The 25,801-nt window shown below is 41.8% G+C and overlaps 1 protein-coding gene across 5 annotated transcripts in view; it reads right to left on the bottom strand.

Annotated features, from left to right (window-relative positions):
* Taf1 (TATA-box binding protein associated factor 1) overlaps positions 1-25,801 on the bottom strand; it is a 123,021-nt gene that overhangs the window by 13,465 nt on the left and 83,755 nt on the right. Inside the window, exons 36-40 of one of the 5 annotated variants that reach the window (XM_070040318.1) lie at positions 23,885-24,010; positions 22,537-22,693; positions 21,188-21,365; positions 13,153-15,316; positions 3,787-3,885 (exon numbers count right to left, since the gene is read on the bottom strand). In XM_070040318.1, the coding sequence (XP_069896419.1) occupies positions 15,097-15,316; positions 21,188-21,365; positions 22,537-22,693; positions 23,885-24,010 (681 nt within the window). In that variant the 3' untranslated portion in view covers positions 3,787-3,885; positions 13,153-15,096. Of the gene's footprint in view, positions 1-3,777; positions 3,886-10,310; positions 15,317-21,187; positions 21,366-22,536; positions 22,694-23,884; positions 24,011-25,801 lie in introns of those variants that run through there. The other 4 variants (XM_070040317.1, XM_070040316.1, XM_070040314.1 and 1 more) reach the window with 4 other exon arrangements.

The raw sequence follows: 25,801 nt of genomic DNA, 5'->3' as shown, positions 1-25,801 counted from the left end.
AAGTGGTAGTCTTGAGTAAAAAAGCTTAGGCACAGCACTCATGCTAAGTTCAAGCCAGTACCAGAACAACAAAAGAAAACAAAAAACAATTCCACTTGATCTAAGTATAAGAACCATTTACATGGGGGGGGGGGGAGGGGGGTATGAATGGGTGGGGGGGGAGGGGGAGGCTGGGAAGGGAGGTGAAGGGTAAACAAAGGAGGAGGCTGCAATGCTTGGTAAGAAATGTATGCATTATCCTGCCAATGTAATTGTAACCCCTCTGTACAGTATGTTCTCAAATAAAATAAAATTAAAAAAAAAAAAGAACCATTTACATTACTATATGCCAGTGTATTAGTCTGTTTGCTATCACTATAACAAAATACATGAGGCTAGGTACTTTGTTAATAGGTTTATTTAACTCAATTTTTGAAGCTCACAGTCCAAGATTGGGTGGTTCCACAGATTCAGATTCTGGTGAGGCCTCCTTGGTTTTGGCACATCATGGTGGATGGCTTCATGATGAGAGCTCATTGTGACAGAGATCACATGGTCAAACAGGAAGCCAGAAAACAGGAAGGAGTCAGATTTTTTTAAATTTAAATTTTTATTAGCAGAAATAAATTATAAAAAGATTATTTCATCATACTTACAGTTGCAAACAATGTACTTTGTTTCAATTCATTTTTGTTACTTTTTGTTGTTGTTGTTGTTATTGGGGCTTGAATTCAGGGTCTGGGCACTGTTCCTAAGCTTTTTTTGCTCAAGGCTAGCATTCTACCACTTTGAGTTACAGCTCCACTTCCAGTTTTTTAGGTGATTAATTGGAGATAAGAGGCTCAGAAAACCAGGATCCTCAGAACTCAGCCTCTGGAGTAGCTAGGATTACAGGTGTGAACCACCTGCTCCCGGCTTGTTTTTTCTAATTCTAGGGATTAAAGCTGGAGCCTGTGTACAATATACCATTAAGCAACATTCACATATTCTTTTTGAGATAAGGTTTTGCTGTGTAGCCTACGCTGATCCTTCTGGGATTGTAGACAAGTACTACTAAACCCAACTTTACCTTAATTTCTTTTTATCTTTATCTTTCTTTTTGCCAGTCTTGGGGCTTGAACTCAGAGGCTGGGCACTACCCCTGAGCTTCTTTTTTTTTTTTTTTTTTGTCGGTCGTGGGGCTTGAACTCTGGGCCTGGGCACTGTCCCTCAGCTCTTCAGCTCAAGGCGAGCGCTCTACCACTTAAGCTACAGCGCCACTTCTACCCCTGAGCTTCTTTTGCTCAAGGCTTGCACTCTACCACTTGAGCCACGGTGCCACATCTGGCTTTTTGTCAGTTGTGGTGCCTGAACTCTGAGCTTGGGCGCTGTCCCTCAGCTCTTCAGCTAAAGGATAGCCCTCTACCATATGAGCCACAGTACCACTTCTGGTCTTCTGAGTGGTTTATTGGAGATAAGAGTCTCACGGACTTTTCCTGTCTGGGCTGGCTTTGAACCGTGATCCTCAGATCTCAGCCTCCTGAGTAGCTAAGATTACAGGTGTGAGCCACTGGCACCCAGCAATATATCCGGGTTTTTTTTGGTAGTTTATTGGATAAGTCTCATGGAGTTTCCTGCCTGGGTTAGCTTCGACCCATGATCCTCAGATTTCAGACTCCTGAGTAACTAGTATTATTAGCACCTGGCTTACCTTAGTTTCTTTCTTTTTTTTTTTTAATTAATTTTTATTTATTTTTTATTGTGAAAATACTGTACAGAGGGGTTACAATTACATGGGCAAGATAATGAGTACATTTCTTATCAAGCATTGTAGCCTCCTCCTTTGTTTCCCCTTCCCATCCTCCCCATCCCCCGCACCCCCACCCAATCCTCCCCCACCCAATCTTAATCAGGAGTGCAATATTGCCAGGGATAAACCAATGGAAAAAGAGAAATGAAATAAAATAAGAAGAAAGAACTAGATACAGTACATTGGCAACATCAAGGTTGACAACTAAAAAAAAAAAGACTTGTTTCCATGTCTTGGCATTCATTTCAATTAGCATCATTTTGTATGGTCATATGTACATAGCTCTTGAGCTATTATAATTCTTTGTTAGTACTAAACTAGACTTATATTAATTATTACAAATGAAGGAAACCACAGAGCCTATGTTTCTTTGGGTCTGGCTTAATGATTTTTTTCCAAGTCTTTCCATTTCCTTATGAAAGGGGCCACTCTTTCTGATAGAAGCACAAAATTCCATCTTGTATATGCATTGGGAGAATGGAAGGGAAATAAACAAATGCTGAAAGAAGTACAAAAGATGACCCATTGCAACAATGATACAGGACACTAAGTCAGAAATGAACTTTACAACTTCGTTGGGGGAGGAAGGGTGGGGGAGAGTAGGGATAGTGGGAGAATAACAATGGAGTGGGTAACAATGATCAAAGAGAAATGTATCTTACCTATGTAAATGTAACTGCTCTGTACAGCATCTTTACAAGAAAATTCAAAATAAATATAATTTAATGCAAACAATATCAAATATAAAATGTTATGTGCATGTGTACTTTTTTTTTCTGGAAGAGGATCCAAAACTCTTATTTTATGATATGTGTGGAAGGTTCTAGGGCTTGAACTCAGGGCCTAGGCACTGTTCCTTAGCTTTTTTGCTCAAGGCTGGCGCTCCACACCTCCACTTCCAGCTTTTCTGGTGGTTAGTTGGACATAATCTCACAGACTTTTCTGCCCAGGCTGGCTTAGGATTCACAATCCTCAGATCTTAGCCTCTTGAGTAGCTAGAATTCCAGACACGAACCACTAGTGCCCCAGTAAGATACATATTTTTTTTTGGGGGGGGGGTCCGGTCGTGGGGTCTGAACTCTGGGCCTGGGTGCTGTCCCTCAGCTCTTCAGCTCAAGGCTAGCACTCTACCACTTGAGCCACAGCACCACTTCTGGCTTTTTTCTTTTTGCTTATGTGGTGCTGAGGAATCGAACCCAGGGCCTCAAGCATGCAAGGCAAGCACTCTACCACTGAGCCACCTTCCCAGTCCCAAGATACATATTTTTAACCACTGTTAAATATAAAAAAGTTCAAAGGCTAGAAGTTCCTCATTAATATGATAGGTTATGAATTTAAGTGTTGAAATTTCGTGACGTGATACTGGAGAAACTTCGTTGAACTGTATGAATTAGGGATTGGAATGGTGAAGGAGGAAGGCTTCTCAGAGTCACTCCCTCTCCTTTTTCTTCACTGTGAAAGCTTATTTAACCTCCTCTGTGTTGGGTAGGAAATAAACGAGACTAGCTTAGGGTGAAGGAGTTGGTAGCTCAGTGGTAAAGCATGTGCTTAGCATGCATAAGGCCCTGGGTTCCTAGGGGGTGGTTATGTCTAGGGTTTAAACTCTTGTCCACAAGGTTAGAACATATGTTTAACATTACACTAATATTTACTGATAATATTTTATAGTTGAAGAAATTGAAACTAAGTATCCTTGCCACTTAGAACTCTAGTTCTTATTTATAAATTCTTTTAAAGTATTTAATGATCTTTCTTTGACCACTAATTTGCTTTTCTTATAAAGCCATTTCCTACCCTAAGTAGTGCTGGTTTTAGAGGGATAAGAAAACAGAAAGAGCGAGTAATTTTGTGATCACTGATAGGACAGTCCTTCTACCTATTAAAATGTAAGTTAATTCAGCTTTCTCTGCTATCTACTTTTTACATATGTTATATATTAACTAAGTCCACTTTTTTACTACACAGTATGTAAGCTCACAAACACAGGATAGAAGCAAAAATTTTTTATTTTAATGTAAATCAGGATGAATTATATCTTAAGAAAGTTGAAAATCCGAAATAATGGTGCTGCCTGACAATACTGGACTCCATGTTCCCAAAATGTAGTAAATCAAAACCTACACGGGCAAAATTTCAAAAAAGTGATTTTTAAAGTCTTAAATAAACTTGTAAAAATTATAATTTATATATACTCTTAATGATCAGTTATGCATAAAATTTATAAAATATTAAGAATTATGTTAACAAGATCTTGTTATTAACCAAAAACCAAAAGTTCAATTTGCAATAATATGCCTGATAATAAAAAAAAAATATTCTGAGCTGGGTGCTGGTGGCTGAGGCTTGCAATCCTTGCTACTCAGGAGGCTGATATCTGAGGATCATAGTTTGAAACCAGCCCAGGCAGAAAAGTCTATTATCTTCAATTAACCAGCAAAAAGCCAGAAGTGGAGGTGTATCTCAAGTGGCAAAGCACCTGCCAGGAGCAAAAAAATCTAAAGGAGAGAATGAGGCCCAGAGTTCAAGTCCCAATATTTGAATACACACACACAATTATGGTTCTGTTTTTATTCTAACATTTATATTACAAGAGGATTATTCAGAATGTTGGCATTATTACTTCACTGATTATCTGCATCAGAATTATATGTATGTGTATTATAAATGCTCACTCCAAACCAGAAACTGAAATTTCCAATAAGCAATCATTACTCTGTTCTGAAATACAATAGTTAGCAGCTGATAGAAGACAGTATTAATTTGCAAATGTTGCTACAACACTTTTCCAAACTCTCAAGTAAGAATCACCTGAAGGACTGGAGATATAGCACAGTGGTAGAATGCTTGCCTAGCATATGTGAGTCCCTGGGTTTGACCCCTAACACCACAATTGGGCCTTTGTGACATTTATAGACCACCTCACTTTTCCTCTCTTATAACTCCTTTTGCTCAAGGCTAGCACTCCACAGTGCCTCTTCCATTTATGTGGTACTGAGGAATTGAACCCAGGGTTTCATACATGCTAGGCAAGCACACACTACCACTAAGCCACATTCCCAGCCCTTCTTTTTCTTCTTCTTCTTTTTTTTTTTTTCGGTTGGTCGTGGGGCTTGAACTCCGGGCCTGACAGCTGTTCCTCAGCTCTTCAGCTCAAGGCTAGTGCTCTACCACTTGAGCTACAGTGCCACTTCTGGCACTGGTGGTTTATTGGAGATAAGAGTTTCACGGAGTTTCCTGCCTGGGCTGGCTTTGAACCGCGATCCTCAGATCTCAGCCTCTTGAGTAGCTAGGATTACAGGCGTGAGCCACTGGCGCCCGGCTTCTTCTTCTTTTTGAGACCAGGTCTCCCTGGCTGCAAACTCTTGATTCTTCTGCTTTGGACTCTGGTGCTGGAACAAGAATGCACTACCACACCTAGATCAAGTTTTTTTTTTTTTTAGAAGTACAGCAGGAAAGAGCTAAAAAGAAAGTATACAAACAGTTTTTTGCTTTCAAAGGTGGGGGAAGGGGAAAGTCAGATTACTATATTTAGCAATATTTTTGGCCTTTTTTAAAAATTCTCTATCAATCCTGGGGCTTGGACTCAGGGCCTAAGTACTGTACCTGAGCTTTTTGCTCCAGGGCAGCACACTTCTACTTGAATTTTTATTTAACCAACATTTTGCTGGTTAATTGGAGATGAGTCTCACAGACTTTCCTTGTCTGGCTGGCTTCAAACCATAATTCTTACATTTCAGCTTCCTGAGTAGCTAGAATTACAAGTGTGAGCCATCTATTTTTTTGTCTGATCTATATTTTGCCCCCCCCCCCATGCACATAAGCCTTTATTCAGTTCTCATTGTGTGCCCATCACATATCCTGGGTGTTGTGAACCCAGTTGATCTTTTTTAAGACAGGATCTCATAGGACAAAGTAAACAGGACTCAATAAACAAAGGACCTCCACTCAATTTGTCGTATCATTTCTCAATGGCTCCATGTTCTTGGTGTATATATATGTGTACATCTGAGGGAAGCTAGGAGGAAGGCACAGAATCAGGGGGGGAAAGGGGGAATGTACAACAGAGGGGCCCATCAGCTGCATTGGCCATTGATGAAAATGAACTAAGCACCTCAAGGGCAGCGATGGGAGGGAGGGAATGAGAGGGAAAGATAGAACAGCTTACACTAAGCAAAAGGAAAGAAATGTAGATATCACCCCATGTGGAACAAATAGTTGTACTGTCAAAGCTCATAGAATTCACAAACATTATAGACCATTATAATGAAAATTTGCCTTGTGAAGGTTAAAATGTGTTTGTGACTTTAAGTATCACTATCTCACAATACTGGGAAATATGTGAAATTTATGTAATCAGTCTCAATAAAAAGTTATTTTAAAAAAGACAGGATTGCCGGGTGCTGGTGGCTCACGCCTGTAATCCTAGCTACTCAGGAGGCTGAGATCTGAGGATCGCGGTTCAAAGCCAGCCCAGGCAGGAGAGACCGTGAGACTTCTATCTCCAATAAAACACCAGAAAACCGGAAGTGGCGCTGTAGCTCAAGTGGTAGAGCACTCATGTTGAGCTGAAGAGCTGAGGGACAGCGCCCAGGCCCAGAGTTCAAGCCCCACGGCCGACCAAAAAAAAAAAAAAAAAAAAAAGACAGGATCTCACTATGTTGTCAAGGTTGGCCTCAAGCTCCTGGATTCAATCAATAAGTGATCCTTCTGTCTCAGCCTCCCAAAGTATAGCTGAGACTACAGATACACTTCACTATAACTAGCTTATATTTAGTAAATACTGTGATTTACTTGTGGTGTTAAGATCTTGAAATTGGGGTGGAGGAACTTAATGGTCAATAGAAAAAAATACTGTTTTGAGATCACTTTCCCAGGTTCTACCTAACCTCCACATAAAAGTTATCCATTGTTTTTAGGGTAAAGACAAACCTTCATAGTAGGGCCTATAATGCCTAGAAGCATGGTTTTTTTTTTTTTTTGGGTCCAGTCGTGGGGCCTGAACTCTGGGCCTGGGCGCTGTCCCTCAGCTCTTCAGCTCAAGGCTAGTGCTCTACCACTTGAGCTATAGCGCCACTTCTGGCTTTTTTTCTTATGTGGTGCTGGGGAATCGAACCCAGGGCCTCATGCATGGAAGGCAAGCGCTTTACCACTGAGCCATCTTCCCAGCCCCGAAGCATGGTTTTTTGTTTTTTACTAGCTCTCAGGCTTGAACTCAGGGACTGGGCACTGACAATGAGCTTCTTTTGGTCAAGTCTAGCAGTGTACCACTTGAGCCACAGTGCCACTTCTGGCCTTTTCTGTTTATATGGCTTCATGCATTATAAGCAAGCACTCTATCCACTAAGCCACATTCCCGAATGGTTTTGAAGCTCCTTCCAGTGTACTACTACTACTACTACTATTATTACTACTACTAACACCACAACCACACAACCACACACACACACACACACACACACACACACACACACACACACACACACACACACACACACACACACACACACCCCTCCAATATTCAATACTCATCTTTCTGGCTTTAATTTAAAAGCTGGCTTCTAGTATGTATACACACACACACACACACACACACACACACACACACACACACACACACACACACACACACACACACACACACACACACACACACACACACACACACACACACACACACACACACACACACACACACACACACACACACACACACACACACACACACACACACACACACACACCCTCCAATATTCAATACTCATCTTTCTGGCTTTAATTTAAAAGCTGGCTTCTAGTATGTCCTCCCGTGACTCTGAACAATTTTTCTCATTTGTGAAATGAAAACGTTATCTTCTTTCATAGGTGGTTCATAAATAGATGAGGTTAGATAAGTGGAACTCTTTGCAGAGAGGCTTGCACAGTGAGTCATAGCTCTTATCAAGCTCTGAGAAATTGTTTCTATTTTTTCACATCTGATTCTTCAAACCACTTGCCATCCGATTCACCAATTGCCAAATCCAAATGACAAATTTGAGATCTTATTTGATTGCTCTTTCTGTAAGTACTGGAGACTGCAGATCACTCTGTGAGCCTTTGAAATTCTTCTCCACCAGTTTCCATTAAAATACATACCATAGCCAGGTGCTGGTGGCTATAATACTAGTTACTCAAGAGGCTGAGATCTGAGGATCGTGGTTCAAAGCTAGCCAGGGCAGGAAAGTCTGTAAGACTAATCTCAAATTAACCATCAGAAAACTGGAGGTGGTGCTGTGGCTCAAGTGGTAGAGCATGTGCCTTAAGCTGAAGAGTGCAAGGACAGTGTCCATGTCCAGAGTTCAAGCCCCATGACCAAAACACACACTGGTTTCCACATACTTCTCGTCTGGTTTCCACATACTTCTCGTGTGTGTGCGTGTGTGTGTGTGTGTGTGTGTGTGACTGGGGCTTAAATTCAGGGCTTGGGTACTGTTCCTGAGCTTTTTCTTTGCTCAAGACCAACACTCTACAACTTGGGCCACAGCTCTATTTATGGCTTTCTTTTTAGAGATAAGAGTCTCACAAACTTTCCTGCCAGGGCTGGCATCAAACTGTGATCTTCAGATCTCAGCCTCTAGAATAGCTTGGATTGTATGTGTGAGCCACATACTTCCCTATAGTCCAGATTCCTTACATTTCTCTAGATCTGGACCCTTGTAGTTTCAGCACTTGCCAGCTCTTCCCATGTGCGTCATGCTTAGTTATCCCTAATTTACAGTTGCAATCTCTTTGCACAGTCTATTCCCCAAACCCAGTGCCTTCTTTGTCTGGCTAATTCCTACTAGTCATCTCTGAGAAGGTCTCCTTCAGCTCCAGGGTCTGTTTACATGCCTTCCCCATCCTTCTTTGTGCCTTCATAGTACACTACGTATTTCAACATTTACTACATCTTGTATGGACTTGTCCAACACCAGAATGGTACAGAGTGTTTTGTGCTTCTACGCCTTGACAGCCATGTTGCTAAGTACCTCTTCAGAAAAAAATAATCACAATAAATTGGTACCATTTAAAATGAACACTATCGGGCTGGGAAGGTGGCTCAGTGGTAGAGCGCTTGCCTTGCATGCCTGAGGCCCTGGGTTTGATTCCTCAGCACCACATAAGCAGAAAAAAAAAAGCCGGAAGTGGCACTGTGACTCAAGTGGTAGAGCGCTAGCCTTGAGCTGAAGAGCTGAGGGACAGCGCCCAAGCCCAGAGTTCAGGCCCATGACCGGACCCCCAAAAAAAAATCATAAAATGAACACTATCTACTAGGGATGGAGCTCAAGTAGATACTTGCTATACCTCCTTAACAAGAATAAGTCTCTGAGCCCAAACCCTAGTACCAGAAAAAAAGAAGAGAACAATATTTCCCTTGTGGATTAAACACTCAGTAAATAATTCACTGAAGGATCTCTAGTCAGCTCCAGCTCCCGCTTTCCTCACTCACTATTATAGCAAAGAAGCAAGCAAACAAAAAACCCAATAGCACCATACACAAAAAAACTCTTAAATAGAAGGGCTCAGAGTAAAGAACGAGCCCTAGGAGTGTTAACATTGAGTTGCTGCTTGCCCAGTCTTTTTGTGTATTCTCCTAAGTATGCAAAAATGTGTCTTTATTCTTTGTCCCTCAAAATAAGTGAAAAATCATTAAAGTCTACCTTCTATTCTGTGACTATTATATTCAAGAATATCTTTGTTTACTATATTTTCCTCATTAACAGCTGCACTTTACCGACTGGATATACAGTATCATTCAACCTCTCTCTGCTATGGATAGACAGACATTTAGCTTGTTTCTAGTTTCTCATTCTCTCTTTTAGTAGTTAATTTATTCAAGCCACCATCTCGTTTCTACTTTTGTCACGAAGATAATCTCCCCTAGTCTGGGCAACAGATCATTCCTATAATACTAGCAACTCATGAGACAGGTCTCAGGATTGCGGTTTGGAACCAGCCTATGCAGAAAGTCCATGAGATTCTTAGCTCTAATTATCCAGTAAAAAGCAGGAGGTGGAGCTGTGGTTCAAGTAGCCGAGTACCAGCCTTGATCAAAATAACTAAGGGACAAGCTGGGGGCTGGTGGCTCACACCTCTGTAATCAGCTACTCAGGAGGCTGAGATCTGAGGATTACGGTTCAAAGATAACCTGGGCAGGAAAGTCTGTGACTTTTGTTGTTGTTGTTAATCATGGGGCTTGAACTCTGGGCCTGGGTGCTGTCTCTGAGCTCTTCAGCTCAAGGCAAGCACTCTACCATTGGAGCCACAGCGCCACTTCTGGTTTTCTGGTGGTTAATTGGAGATATGAGTCTCATGGATTTTCTTTACTGGGCCTGGCTTGGAATGGCAACCCTCAGATCTCAGCCTCTTGAGTAGCTAGGATTACAGGCATGAGCCACCAGTGCCTGGCTCCATGAGACTTTTATCTCCAATTAATCCTCAGAAGACTGGAAGTGGTGCTGTGGGTCAGTGACAGAGCACTTGCCTTGAGCTGATAGAGCTCAGGGATAGTGCCCAGGCCCAGAGTTCAAGCCCCACGACTGGAAAAAATAGTGCAAAAAAACAACTAAGGGACACACATAAACCCTCAGTTCAAGCCCCAATAGCAGGCAGGCAGGCAGGCACACACAGGCAGACACACACACACACACACACACTTATTTCATAGAGTAAATAGGAAATTTTCCTACTTCCTATCTCCCTTATGTATACTGATCTGTAAAGGCCAACTTCTTTACTGGTGTTGCCCAACATCCTTCAAGTTTGCACAGTGCTTTATCCTTTATTATTTTCCAATTCCTCTTACACTGTTTTCTTCCCTTAAGTCTTACCTAAGCATAGCTATCTTTCACCTTGACTTCCTTTTTTACTCCTCAAAGCTTAGTCTCTGGAAAGAGTAATCTATGATTTCCATTGTTTTCACACTTTAACCATACCCCACTCCTGCACAGATCCTTATCTACTCTAAGATTACTTTTGCTAATTCAGGTCTCCTGGGACTTGCTAATTGCCAAATCAAAGGATTCCCTCAGGTCTGATTTCTCTACTTCTCTGTAGTAGATATGTCTCCCTCTCTTCTGTACTTTGAGAACGATTATGCTGTACGTTTTCTATTATTGGTGGCCCCTAAATACTGTTTATCAATATTCTGTTCTCCATGTTCTGACACATGCTTCCTGGGTGATTTCACCTACTCCTAAGGTTGTAAAAATACTAAGCTTTCTACCTGGCATGCTTCAAAACTCACATGTTCCAAATAAACAGCCATTTCCTCTCCCTTTTACTCTTGACCTTCCCAGTGAATGGAATCTCTACCCAGTTGTCTAGAGAAACAGGCATAGCTCTCTCTTACTTTTGAAATAGTAAGATAAACCCTCTTATTTTCCCCCTACTGCCCATGGCCTTAGTCACAGTTTAGTCTCCACCATCTGGCATCACTGCTCTCTCTCTCTCTCCCCAGCCTATCCATGGTCACACTACTGCCAGAGAGATCTCTAAAAAGACATTTAATAAATATGGAAGCTTGGAATTACATCACCTATGTTGTCTATGTTTCCAGTCACACAGAGCTATCTGTAGTTCCATAAACAAACTTGCTTGATATGTCTAAACATTCTCTTCCTTCTGCCTAGAATGTTCTCCTACCCTTAAGCCCTATGACTTACTTATTAAATTTTTTCCTTTTTTCTTTTTGTATTGGTCAGGGGCTTGAACTCAGAGCTTGGAAGCTGTCCCTGAGCTTTTTTGCTCAAGGCTAATGTGCTACCACTTGAGTCAAAGCTCCACTTCTGGCTTTTTTGGTTCTTAATTGGAGATAAGGAGTGTCATAAGCTTTCCTGCCAGGGCTGGCTTCCAATCTTGAACCTCAGCTTCCCGAGTAACTAGGATTACAAAGCATGAGCCACCAGTGCTTGGCTGCAATAATCACCTTTCTTTCTTTCTTTCTTTCTTTCTTTCTTTCTTTCTTTCTTTCTTTCTTTCTTTCTTTCTTTCTTTCTTTCTATCTATCAACTTCCTTTTTTTTGTTGTTGTTGTCGGTCGTGGGGCTTGAACTCTGGGCTTGGGTGCTGTCCCTGCACTCTTCAGCTCAAGGCAAGTGCTCTACTGCTTGAGCCACAGCGCCACCCACTTCCGGTTTTCTAGTGGTTTATTGGAGATAAAAGTCTCAAGGACTTTCCTGCCCAGGCTGGCTTTGAACTGGGATCCTCAGATCTCAGCCTCCTGAGTAGCTAGGATTATAGGCGTGAGCCACCAGAGCCCGGCTATCACCTTCCTTTCTTTCCTTCTCTCTTTCTCTTTCTTTCTTTCTTTTCTTTTTTTTTGGTCAGTTGTAGGGCTTGAAATCTGGGCCTGGGTGCTGTTCCTGAACTCTTCAGCTCAACATCAGCACCCTACTACTTGAGCCACAGAGCCACTTCTGGTTTTCTGGTGGTTAATTGGAAGTAAGAGTCTCACAGAATTTCCTGCCCAGGCTTTATTTTTTTTCTTTCTTTAGGCAAGTCCTAGGGCTTGAACTCAGGGCCTAGGCACTGTCCCTGAGCTTTTTGCTCAAAGCTAGCATTTAACCACTTGAGCCACAGTACCACTTCCAGCTTTTTCTGTTTGTGTGGTACTTGGGATCAAACCCAGGGCTTTATGCATGCTAGGTAAGCACTTTATCACTAAGCCACATTCTCAGCCTCAATGATCACTTTTTATTTTTTATTTATTTATTTTTTTTGTCGGTCATGGGGCTTGAACTCTGGGCTTGGGCGCTGTCCCTCAGCTCTTCAGCTCAAGGCGAGCGCTCTACCACTTGAGCTACAGCGCCACTTCCGGTTTTTTAGTCGTTTATTGGAGATAGGAGTCTCACGGTCTTTCCTGCCCGGGCTGGCTTTGAACTGCAAGTCTCAGATCTCAGCCTCCTGAGTAGCTAGGATTACAGGCGTGAGCCACCGGCGCCCGGCTGATCACTTTTTATTAAGCTCAGGCATGAATATCTCACTCATTCTTGATCTTAAGTTCACTGCAATTAGAAACTATATTTTCTGTATTAGCATGTGTTGCTGGACTGCTAGGTAAAAACAGATGATTTGAGCCAGGAGGCAGTAGCCTATTATCCTATAATTCTAGCTACTCCGGAGGCTGAGATTTGAGGATTAAGTTTGAAGCCAGGCAGGAAATTAAGTCTATGAGACTCTAATCTCCAATAACTAAAAGCCAGAAGTGGAGCTGTGGCTCAAATGGTAGAATGCTAGCAGCTCATGGTTCAGGCCGAGTTCAAGCCCTAGAATGTCATGTACACACATACACACACAAAACCACCACACAAACACATATATATACAAAACAAAAAATAGATGGTTTGATAGGAGCTTGGTGGTACATACCTGTAATCCCTGAGGCAGGAGGATCACAAGTTTGAGGCTAGCCTGAGCTAAACAGTGATACCCAGAGAGACAAAAAGGTGGTTAAAGTTGAAATCAATGAATGAGTATCATAGACCTATCCAATCTTCCAAATTATAATTCTAGAAGCCACCTCCCATATTTCTTTTTCTACCTCAAATGCCAGTGAGTCATGAAGTCCTGTTCATCCTACTCTCTCTAAAGAAGACTTAAATCCATCCCCTCCTCTCTATTCCAATGTTACAGCCCTACTTCAGAATTGAACTATATTTGCCTCCCTCCAAACCATTATTCACACTATTGTTGGAATTAAAATTTTTTATTACAAAATAATACATATTTATAAAATCCAAATACAGAAATAAAAACACAATAGCCACATAACCTTCCTTCCATTCTCATTCGCCAGAGGTTATCTGTGTGAGCAATTTAGCATATATCCTTTCATACCTTTCTCTATGCATACACAAGCATATATAAATACATGAATATAACACATGATCTTGTCTTTTACAAAATGGGATCATTTATGTCTGTTACATGACTCAATTCACTTAATCCACAGAACATTTCTGAAACACAAATCACTCCACTAGATTTCAATTCTCATAATATAAAATTCCTTCATTATTATCACTCATTATATAATATTAATTATAAAAACTCATGACAATATGCTTCCGATCCATTTTTCAGTCTCATCTTGAGTCATTGAAAGATTAAAACATAAGTCACCTAAATCCTTTCTGAAACAAGGCAGGTACAAACGAACAAACAAACAAACTACGAACACACTCTGTTATTTCTATATTTTGGCCTTTTCACTTTATCATATACTCTGCCTGGACTTTTCCATCTGGCAAGTTCGTACTAGTTGGTTCTTCAATAACATCTAAAAATTTCCTCTAGAAAGCCTTCCCTGGCTTTTCAAACAGGATCATACTTCTATTATCCCCTATACTTTACAGCTAGCTTCCAAGTTGCACTTACCTCTCAGTTCTGTAATAATTTATTTATGTATTTTGAATTCCACCCCTCTTCCCCCAATTTGATGGTGAGCTCTTCAGGTAAAAGGCATGTGTCTTTGCATCCTACAGGTCTGATTGTGCTTATCATGCAGCAGATACTGAGTAATGTTATCTCTGGAGGATTTTAGGATTCTGGAAACATTACTGAGCATCTTCTTTGCAAGAACTATATCTTAAGAATGAGAAGAAACAGAAGGTAAGTCTTTGCCCTAAGGAACTCACCACTTTCCTACCTTTTCCCCTGGGGGAGGAGGAATAAGAACACATTTACATGGCAACATATCATTTCTGATATACAAACTGTTTAAAAAATGTATAGTTATTTGCCTCAAATCCATTTAGGAACAAGGCATTGAATGACCACGTAAGTAAATAACAAACTAGATAAATGGACAGTTTGTCCAATAGGATTGTTTTTAAGTGTAGCATAGAGCTCACCAAAACCCAATTCTCTGTTCTAGCAGGAGGGAGGGGAGGGCTCTCACCTATTCCAGCTTGCAAATTAGAAAATGAAATGACACCATGCTTAGATGACTTCTAATACATCAGGAGGATATAGTTACTATTTACTATTCTTTCATAATGTCTTCTCCATCCTCAGGGAAAAATTATGCCAGTATCAATAAATGGCATTAATGGATGGCAATGGAGAATAGTAAGGTTTCTTTCTTTTTGTTTTTGTTAGTGCTAAGGGGAAGGAAGTTGCTTTAAATCAATAGGTGACACTGCCCCAACAAGATCAGGAGAGGTGATTATTATTATTTACTTATTATTAAAAGTAAAGTGTTAAATCTATAATTTCAGGATCAGACATTGTACAAATATAACAAATTGGGGAAAGGTGAATCACCTAGGCTGGAGAACAAGGAAGGCTGACTAAGGAGACCCAAAGGAATCCTCATTCATCAGAGTCCAAGTCACTGTCCCCAGCAATGGAGTGGAAATCCTCACTGTCCTCCTCGTCCTCTGACAGGTGGACCTGGCTTAGTACACTTGGCCCAGAGCGCTGCTCTTCCTCCTCATCTTCTTCCTCCTCTGATACCTCATACCCACCGATGCTGCTGAAGCTTGTGTCTTGGGTGTTCGACTTGGGATCAGGCTCCTCATAGCTCCCATAACTGAGAAGAGAAACATGTCATCTCTCAAGCTGGGGCACCACCTTCTAGCTAACCATTCCCATTCTCAGCACCACCAAGGGATCAGCCCATCTCACCTCCTCTGGACACTAAGGTTACTGGTTCTGGACTATTCTACAAGACCCTGAGAGAAAAATGATCCCGTGCCAAAAAATCAACTTTCCAACTTCATATACACAAGAACCTGAATGAAAGTAACTCTCCTACACCTGAACGACACACACTGCCAGCTAGCATGACCAAAAATTCTCTGACAGCCTGTTTCATCTTACCAGCTAACAATGTCACTCACTTATGTATCAGAAATTAGTCAAAGATCCTGATGGTTTTCTCTTCAAAGTTATCTTGCCTCTAATTATCTCATTTCCATCCCCACTCTGCCTGCCTGGGCTTAGTCCTTTAATGTTAGTTTCTGTCTACAGAAAAATAAGTCTTCATGCCTCTAGTCTTTTTCTCCTCCAGTTAACTCGTCACATTTCTGTCAGAGTGCTCTTTATTGTTTGTTTGTTTATTCTTAATTTTATTAAAAAAATCACAAATAATGCACGTTCACTGATTAAAAAAATTAGAATATCAGAAAAAAGTCATCAGTAACTCCATCATTCAGAGATAATCTTTTGGTATGTGACTTTCCAATTTTTTTCTATGCACTTCTGATGCTTAGAACAGTTTTATTTACATCAGGAATCTGATGTTTTTTTTTTAAACTAATGATTATAATGAACATCTTTCTGTGTCAATAAACAGAAGTCTATAGCATAACTTCAATAGCAGCAAGGTATTCTGCTGTACGGCTGTAACATGATTGTTTTAACAGTCTCATATTAGGACATTTAAACTGTTTCCAGCTTCTCCACTATTAAAAACAATGATGCAATAAACATCCTTATACAAACATCTTAATGAAGGTATTCCATTATTTCTGTAGAATAACTTCCTAGATAAGGAATCATGGAGCCACATCCCCTTTGGCTCCATGATTCAACTTTTTAAAATGTACTATTACAAATTGCTATACTTCTCTCCCATCCACCCTGCCTTATCAATTTACATTATTATCAGAACTTTGGGACTGTCTTTCTTCCTCTCACCTTTCCAACCCTGGACATTATTCACCTATATTTTCACCAGTCTGATAGATTAAAAAAAACTATACTTGTTTTATTGAACTACTTGTTAGAGAAGTTTTTTCATATATTTATTGGTCATTTACATTTCTTTGAGAATTATTAGTTCATGACTTTTGCCTCTTTTTAATTTTGGAGCACAAAGCAATCTTTCTAAAACATGAATCAGATCATGCTACTCTCATTTAATGCCGGCCTAAAACATTCAGATCCTTTATAATCTGGTCTCTACTACCACTTTTTTGTGCTGGTCCTGGGCCTGAACTCAGGACTTGGGTGCTGTCCTTGAGCTTTTTTTTTTTTTTGGGGGGGGGGGAAGGGGCCTGAACTCTGTGCCTGAGCGCTATCTCTCAGCTCTTCAGCTCAAGGCTAGTGCTCTACCACTTGAGCCACAGTGCCACTTCCGGCTTTTTTCTTTTTGCTTATGTCGTGCTGAGGAATTGAACCCAGGGCCTCAGGCATGCAAGCAAGCACTCTATGACTGAGCCACCTTCCCAGCCCTCCTTGAGCTTTTTTGCTCAAAGTTAGTGCTCTACCACTTGAGCTGTAGCTCTACTTCTGCCTTTTTTGTAGTTAATGGGAGATAAGAGTCTTATAGACTTTCTTGCACAGGCTGGCTTTGAACCGTGACCCCCAGATTTCAGACTCCTGAGAAGCTAGGATTATAGGCATGACCCATCAGTGCCCAGTTTATACTATCTCAAATTTAAATACACACACACACACACACACACACACACACACACACACACACACACACACACACACACACACACACACACACACACACACACACACACACACACACACACACACACACACACACACACACACACACACACACACACACACACACACACACACACACACACGTTATTTTATTTGGTCGTGGGGCTTGAACTCTGGGCCTGTGGGCCATCCTTCAGCTTATCAGCTCAAGGTGAATACTCTACTTGAGCCTCAGTGCCACTTCCAGTTTTCTGGTGGTTACTTAGAGATAAGAGTCTCATGGACTTTCCTGCCTGGGCTGTCTTTGAAGGGCGATTCTCAGATCTCAGCTTCCTGAGTAGCTAGGATTATAGCTGTGAGACACTAGTGCCTGGCACTCTTTAAATCTTTTTTGATGCCAGTCTTTGGGCTTGAACTCAGGGCCTGGGCTCTATCCTTGAGCTTCTTTCTGCTCCAAGGCTAATGCTCTACCACTTGAGCCACAGCACCACTTCCAGTTTCTCCAAGTAGTTTAGTGGAGTTTCATGGATTTTTCTGGCCTGGGATAGCTTCAAACTACAATCCTCAGATCTCAGCCTCCTCAAGTAGCTAGGATTACAGGCGTGAGCCACCAGCACCCTGCTTCTTTAAATCATTTCTACCACATGAATGGTGGATATTACATGCATCAGTCAAATGCTCTAGTTGACACCAGACTACTTGTATTCTCTAAGCGTGTTTTATGATCCTAGATATTGTGTTGTTGCTGGTCTCTAGAATATCCTTTGTTTTCTTTCTTTTTTTTTTTTTTTTCAGTCGTGGGGCCTGACCTCTAGGCCTGGGTGCTGTCCCTCAGCTCTTCAGCTCAAGGCAAGTGCTCTACCACTTGAGCCACAGCACCACTTCCAGCCTTTTCTGTTTATGTGGTGCTGAGGAATTGAACCCAGGGCCTCATGCATGCAAGGCAAGCACTCTACCACTGAGCCACCTTCCCAGTCCTCCTTTGTTTTCTTATCTATCTAGTTACTATTCATTTTGGCTTGGTTTTTCTCTAATCAATTCCCTTTCTCATCACACTCTAAGTCCCAGAAAAATCTTGTGGTTGTTTGCCACAACAGTTTTCATGTTAAACCACAATTACCACTTTTTATCTGTTTTAGGTTTCCTGTTATTCTGAACTACTTTTTTTTTTGGTGGTGGTGTTTTGATGTGGGTCCTAGGGTTTGAACTCAGGGCCTTGGTGCTGTCCCTGAGCTTCTTTTGCTCAAGGCTAGTACTCTACCATGTGAGCTGTAGCTCTACTTCCAGCTTTTTTGGTAGTTAGTGGGAGATAAGTTTCATTGTGGACTCTCCTGTCCAGGCTGGTTTGACCTGTAACCCTCAGATTTCAGCCTCCTGAGAAGCTAGGATTATAGGCATGAGCCATCAGTGCTCAGTTTATACTATCTTCTTTAAATCTTTTTTGGTGCCAGTCCTGGGGCTTGAACTCAGGACCTGGGCTCTGTCTTTGAGTTCCTCTTCTAGCCTTTTTTGTAATTTATTGGAGATAAGAGTATCAAGGACTTTTCTGCCTGAGCTCACTTTGAACCATCATCCTTAGATCTCAGACTCCTGAGTAGCCAGGATTGTAGATGTGAGCCATTTGACATCTTAAAGGAAGGAAAGAACCACATCTTAGGTTTTTTTACTTTTTGTTTTTTCCTGTTCTTGGGGCTTGAACTCTAGGCCGAGGCTTTATCACTGAGGTCCTTCTCAAGGCTAGCACTCTACCACTAGAGCCACAGCTCCACCTCTGGCTTTTAAAAAATCTTATAGGCTTTCTTCTCAGGGCAGGCTTGGAACCAGGATCCTCAGATCTCAGCCTCCTGAGTAACTAGGATTAAAGGCATGAGCCACTGGTGCAAGTTAGTTGTTATTTTTATACTTAAAATATTTTCCAGTTGAATATACAAAACTGCTTGCTGGCTAGAGATCTTATATTTACATTAAATCCAACACACCAAAGCCAAACTCTTTTTTTTGGGTCGGTCATGGGGCTTGAACTCTGGGCCTGGGCACTGTCCCTCAGCTCTGTCAGCTCAAGGCGAGTGCTCTACTGCTTGAGCCACAGCACCACTTCCGATTTTCTAGTGGTTTATTGGAGATAAGAGTCTCAAGGACTTTCCTGCCTGGCTGGCTTTGAACTGCAATCCTCAGATCTCCTGAGTAGCTAGGATTACAGGTGTGAGCCACTGGCGCCTGGCTCCAAACATTTTATACTCTCTATTTCTACTCTAACTATTCTTCCTCTTTCCTATCCCAATGGCAGTGTCATACATTACCTATCTCATAACCACATCTCCTAAATTCTTCTAAATACCTATTAAATAAGTATGTCCCTCATTTTCCTGTCAGATTTCTGTTGATGTCCTTATTATTTGTTTAATATTTCCCAGTAGGAGATAAATAACACTTAGCTATTTATCACAAACGTTGATTCCTTTGCCTTTTGTTTTTTTGGGGGGCAGAGTGGCAAGCTCCGACTAGCCTTGAACTCAGGATCCTCCTGTCTCAGTCTTTGGAGTACTGCAATTATGCTCAAGTTGCTACCATACCTGGCAAGTTCCTTTTTTTTCCTATTTTACTGCTGGTCCTGGGGCATCCCTGAGCTTTTTTTTGCTCAATGCTAGCACTCTACCATTAGAGACACAGCTCTACTTCCAGCTTTTTTGGTAGTTAATTGGAGATGAATCTCATGGACTTTCTTGCCCAGGCTGGCTTTGAACTTCAATCCTCAGATTTTAGCCTCCTGATAGCTAAGATTATAGGCATGAGCCACCAGCACCCAGCTGACTTGCTTTTTCTTAAAAGTGAAGAGTCCTTACAGGACATGATTTAAATGTCTTAATATGCTATTTAAACTTTTCCACAATACAATCTCTTGCTACTTCTAGAGTCTCAACTGTCCAACAACCAACCACCCTCTGTCCCCATCTGCTGTTTTGGCAGTACTAAAGGTTGAACTTAGAGCCTAGTCCTTGATGAAACTGGCGTGACATCTCTCAGAGATGACCCTAGACCTGCTTTTCATGGGTTATTTTTAGGATAGGGTCTCTCTTCCTACCCAGGCATATGCCTTAGTAGTAATCCACCTAATTTTAGGCTTTTCATCATCACTGGAATCACAGGCATTTGCCACAGAATCTACTTCCCTTCTGTGGAGACGGAGTCTTGTTGACTTTTCTGCCTGGGATGGCCTGGCACCACAATCCTCTCAATCTTGGCCTCCCATGTAACTTTGGATGACAGGCATACACTACTGTATTCTTAGTGATTCTGAGAAGGGGTCTTACTGGCCGAGAACTGCATGCAATCTTTCTTTTCTCAGGCTCCTATGCACTCAGAATTACAGGTGTGAGTCACCAGTGCCTGGCTCAATCTCCCTTTATTCTCTGAAACACATTTTATGTCATGGTTCTATGCTTTTGAACTTACTATTTCATCTGTAAAGCCTATTTACCTTCTGACATAACATCTTCTTAGAATTCATTCTTTAAGGCCCAGTTCAAATGTTCCTTTGTCTGTGAAACTTGAGATGATCCTGCCTCTGTGTTCTCCTGGCACTTTGCACTTACTTACACTTTAGTTTTTTATTGTGGGGGTTGGGGGTAGGGGTGAGACAGGGTCTTGCTATGTAGGCCACATTGGCTTAAACTTGTTACATAACCCAGGTTGGCCTTGAAGCTGCTTTTCCTGGCCTGTCTTGGGCTCCTGAGTGCTTGAATTATAGGTATGCACCACCACACCCAGCTCATAACATTGTATTTGTAATAACGTGTGCAGTTTCTTTCACTAGGAGAGCTCCTCAAAGGCAGGACATGTCTTGCTCTTCTGTGTATCCCCAGAGCCTCTCACAGTGCCTGGCCTTAGTAGGTACTCAGAAAATGTTTGATGGATGAAAGCAATTTGATGCTTAGGCCCCTTGACATCACAGCTGGGCACTGATGCCACAACCCTGTAGCATGTTGCTGCAGATTACCTGATGTTGCTATCCTCCAAACCATGAGAAGTCTCCCCACCGTCTCCCTCATAGGACATCATACTTTCTTCATTTTCCATCCCCATCCTCGTGTTCTCCTGAAGCATGCGGGGCTGTTTGGGCCTTATACCACTGGTTCCCACATCAGAGTCACTTCCACTTTCACTCAGCTGAATAGCTGTAAAAAGACAGATTCTGGTTAATTAATAGATAAGCTTCATGGAGAAGGAATGTGGCTTAGTGGTAGAGTATTTGCCTACTACACATCACATGAGAAAGGAAGGAAAAAAGAGAGGAAAGGAGATGAGGAAACATCTTTAGTTTGGTCTTCCAAAACTAGTTTCTCTCATATATCTATACAAGCATTGTACCTGTATTTAACTCAGAGGTCTCTGTCTCTTTTCTGTGTGTGCTAGGGCTTGAACTCAGGGCCGGGACACTGTCTCTGAGCTTTGTTTGTTTGCTCAAGGCTAGGGCTCTATCACTTGAATCACATCTCTACTTACAGCTTTCTTGGTCCTTAACTGAAGATAAAGAGTCTTAGCTGGGAAACGGTGGCTCACACCTGTAATCCTAGCTACTCAGGAGGCTGACATCTGAGGGTAGTGGTTCAAAGCCAAAGCCAGCCCAGGCAGGAAAGTCTGTGAAACTCTTATCTCCAATAAACCACCAGAAAACCGGAGGTAGTACTGTAGCTCAAGTGGTAGAGCGCTAGCCTTGAGCTGAAGAGCTGAGGGACAGCACTCAGGCCCAGAGTTCAAGCCCCACAACTGACAAAAGAAAAAAAAAGTCTTATGACTTTCCTGCCTGGGCTGGCTTTGAACTATGATCCTCAGATCTCAGCCTTCTGTGTAGCTAGGATTACAGGTGTGAGTCATAGGCACCCAGTTTTAGCCGTTTCTTTCAATGATGGCTCTCTATTACTTAAACCAGAGCTCTACTTCCCACTTTTTGATGGTTAATTGGACTTGGCTTGGAACCATCCTCACATCTCAGCCTCTCAAGTAGCTAGAATTACAGGCAAAAGCCATTGACACCCAGCCAACAAGGTATTTTCTTAATTTTCCTTCCCTGTTGCCAAACACAACATTCTGTTTTTACCTTCAGCAAGCATCCAAGTGAAAACAGCTACTTGGTCACTGCCTTTTACACTGTCATCTTTTGTGTCTTTTGTCTATGTATCTTTACCTCCTCTAAGGCCATTCTGAGTGCTTAGTATTCTGTTTTATTAATGGGACTTCAATAAGAGGGAGCTTTTGATATAGCATATGTGGCCAAGAGCCTCTTATCCAGTTTTAAGGGTGCTATATGAGCTCTACAGAAGCAGAAGTGAAGTAGCAAGAGTTTACCAGAGAAAGGGTTATCGCCTTCTTCATCAGTTCCAGCATCTTCCTCATCATCTTCTCCTTCAGACATAAGCAAATCCTCATAAAGGACACTAGATTGAGGCTGTTGCACAGTTCCTTCTTCTTCATCTGCAACAGCATCATTTCCATCTTCACCTTCCTAAATGAAATCAAGTAAGGGTCAGTGTCTACCTACCCTATCCCATTGCTTGCAGCTTGCTGCCTCACAAGTTGAATCATTTTGGTGGATGAAACTTGTTTAGCTCATTCCAAGGATTAAAGTCAGACTATGGAGACCCTCTGAAATCACCTTGGGATTTGGCTTGTCCTGTACTGTTGGCATTCCTATCATATAAGGGCATTAATGTAACCATACTCACTGGGGCTAGAATGAAATCTCAGGTTTCCCATCCTCCTCTTGCTCCTGCTCATCAGACCCTTCAGTATCTATATCAGTTTTTTTTTTTTTTTTTTTGCCAGTCGTGGGGCCTGAACTCTGGGCCTGTGCACTGTCCCTCAGCTCCTCAGCTCAAGGCTAGTGCTCTACCACTTGAGCCACAGCACCACTTCCAGATTTTTCTGCTTATGTGGTGCTGAGGAATCGAACCCAGGGCCTCATGCATGCAAGGCAAGCACTCTACCACTGAGCCAACTTCCCCATCAAATTCTTCCTCACTCAGACTACATTGGTCCCGGCATATCTAAGTAAGAAACACAAATGTGCCTATAGGAGTTAACCAAGGTTTTTTTGTTTGTTTGTTTTGTTTTTTTGGTGATGCTCCTTGGGCTTGAACTCAGGGCCTGGGTGTTGCCCCTGAGCTTTTGTGCTCAAGGCTAGCATTATACCACTTGAGCCAGAAATCCTCTCCAGATTTTTTCCCCCTTAAGTTTATTGGAGATAAGTGTAGTATGGACTTTCCTGCTTGGGCTAGCTTTGAATAGCAATCCTCAGACCTCAGCCACCTGAGTAACTAGGATTATTAATGTGAGACACCAGCACCGGGCTGCCAGTCATCTTTTTTTTCCAGTCCTGGGGCTTGAACTCTGGGCCTGGGAACTGTCCCTGAGCTCCTTTTGCTCAAGACTAGCACTCTACCATGTGAGTCACAGCACTACTTCTGTATTTTTTTCTTCTGTGATTAATTGGAGGTAAGAGTCTCATGGACTTTCCTTTCTGGGCTGGTTTCAAACTGTGATACTCAGATTTCAGAATCCTAAGTAGCTAGGATTATAGGCATAGGCCACTGGTACCTGGCTGCCAGTCATCTTTCATGTATGTCAAATGTCACTTTTCTACCTTTGAACTTCCAGACATAGCAACAATCTCACAATGAGAAAAAGAACAACTTACCTGTATTACCTGCTTTTCTGGTGTAGCAGTGGGAATATCCAGAACAGACAGACTACTCTCATCTTGAAATACAGAGGCATCTCGAGACACACTGAGGGATGTGGTAGTATCATACAAATCAGGAGGCTATGGCATAAAACACGAAATTGAGCTTCTACTAAGGGAACAAGTTAAGAAACAGAGAATTCCCCTTCAAACCATTCACTGTAGAAAAAGTTCATGCAGAACAATACAGTTATAGAAAAAACAGAGTTCAGCATAGCTTTATGGGCAAAGTTTTTGGAATTTTACAAATGTTGCCTATTCTAGCAAACAGGCACCCTAATGCCTAATGCAGAAACATAGAAGCTAAGGGACAAGTTTATGTTTTACAGCTTCTCTAGTTATAAAGCTACTTTCTCCTAAGTCTTATATTACTGTCTTTAGGTCCAAGATTTCATTATCAGCACTCATTTGTTTATTTAAAGGTTATATAGAAGAGTAAACAGAATAAAGGAAGTTTAATCCAACCAGAGCATGAAATGGCTTGACAGTTCATGAGCTTGTCAGAAGGTGCTACAAAACAAAATGGTGTGGTGAAAAATCCATGGGCTTTGGAATAAACTGCCCTCAGTTTGAGTCTTGGCTCTACTACTTACTTGATGAACAATTTTAACAAATTACTTCCTCTTTCTAACTCTTGGTTTCCTACACTGCAAAGTATGGGTAATGATGTCTAACGCACAAGAGTATAGTGATCAGAGATATTTATACCTAATATTTGGTACACAACAAATTATAGATCCCTTCCCTCTTAACTCTAAGGAGAATAGGAATTTAGTGAATGGCTATACAGTGATGAGAGTGAATAGATACAATGTTCATAACATAAAATAAAAAGAACAAGACACTCCCCCTCTGTACAGTATGTTCACAAAAAAAAAGAACAAGACACAAAACCATATTGATGAATTTCATTTTAAAAGGATCTATAGAGCTGGGAAGTTGGCTCAGTGGTAGAGCGCTTGCCTTGCATGCCTGAGGCCCTGGGTTCGATTCCTCAGCACCACATAAGCAAAAAGCAAAAAGCCGATAGTGACGCTGTGGCTCAAGTGGTAGGGCACTAGCCTTGAGCTGAAGAGCTGAGGGACAGCTCCCAGGCCCAGAGTTCAGGCCCCATGACCGGACCAAAAGCAAAAAACAAAACAAAACAAAACAAAACAAAACAAAAAAAGGATCTATAGCCAGGTGCTGATGGCTCATGCCTGTAATACTAGCTACTCAGAAGGCTGAGATCTGAGGACCACAGTTTGAAGCCAGGCTGGGCAGGAAAGTCTGTGAGACCTTTATGTTCAATTAATCATCCAAAAGCTGGAAGCGGAGCTATGGCTCAAGAAGGAAGATCACTAGCCTGGAGCATAAAAGCTCAGGGACAGAGCTCAGGCTTAGTTCAAGCCCCAGGATTGGCACAAAAGAAAAAAAAAAGGCATCTAAAAATACACCACAGATATTAAAACAAAAATTTCACCCTGGGAGATCTTTTTTCTGAGTGACAGAACAATCAAGAAATAATATTTCTTAGCCGGGTGCTGGTGGCTCACGCCTGTAATCCTAGCTACTCAGGAGGCTGAGATCTGAGGATCGCGGTTCAAAGCCAGCCCGGGCAGGAGAGACCGTGAGACTCCTATCTCCAATAAACCACCAGAAAACTGGAAGTGGCGCTGTAGCTCAAGTGGTAGAGCGCTTGCCTTGAGCTGAAGAGCTGAGGGACAGCGCCCAGGCCCAGAGTTCAAGCCCCACAACCAACCAAAAAAAAAAAAAAAAAAGAAATAATATTTCTTATTTGTATTTTACTTGCCCCCAACCAACAGAAAACCTAGATATGAGTCATGTATGGTGACGCACACCTGGAATCTCAGCACTCAGGAGGCTGAGGGA

This window comes from Dipodomys merriami, unplaced genomic scaffold (assembly GCF_024711535.1).
Source record: "Dipodomys merriami isolate MVZ:Mamm:240054 unplaced genomic scaffold, mDipMer1.0.p SCAF_3, whole genome shotgun sequence".
Lineage (NCBI taxonomy): Eukaryota > Metazoa > Chordata > Mammalia > Rodentia > Heteromyidae > Dipodomys > Dipodomys merriami.
This window is presented reverse-complemented; position numbering and strand designations above follow the sequence as displayed.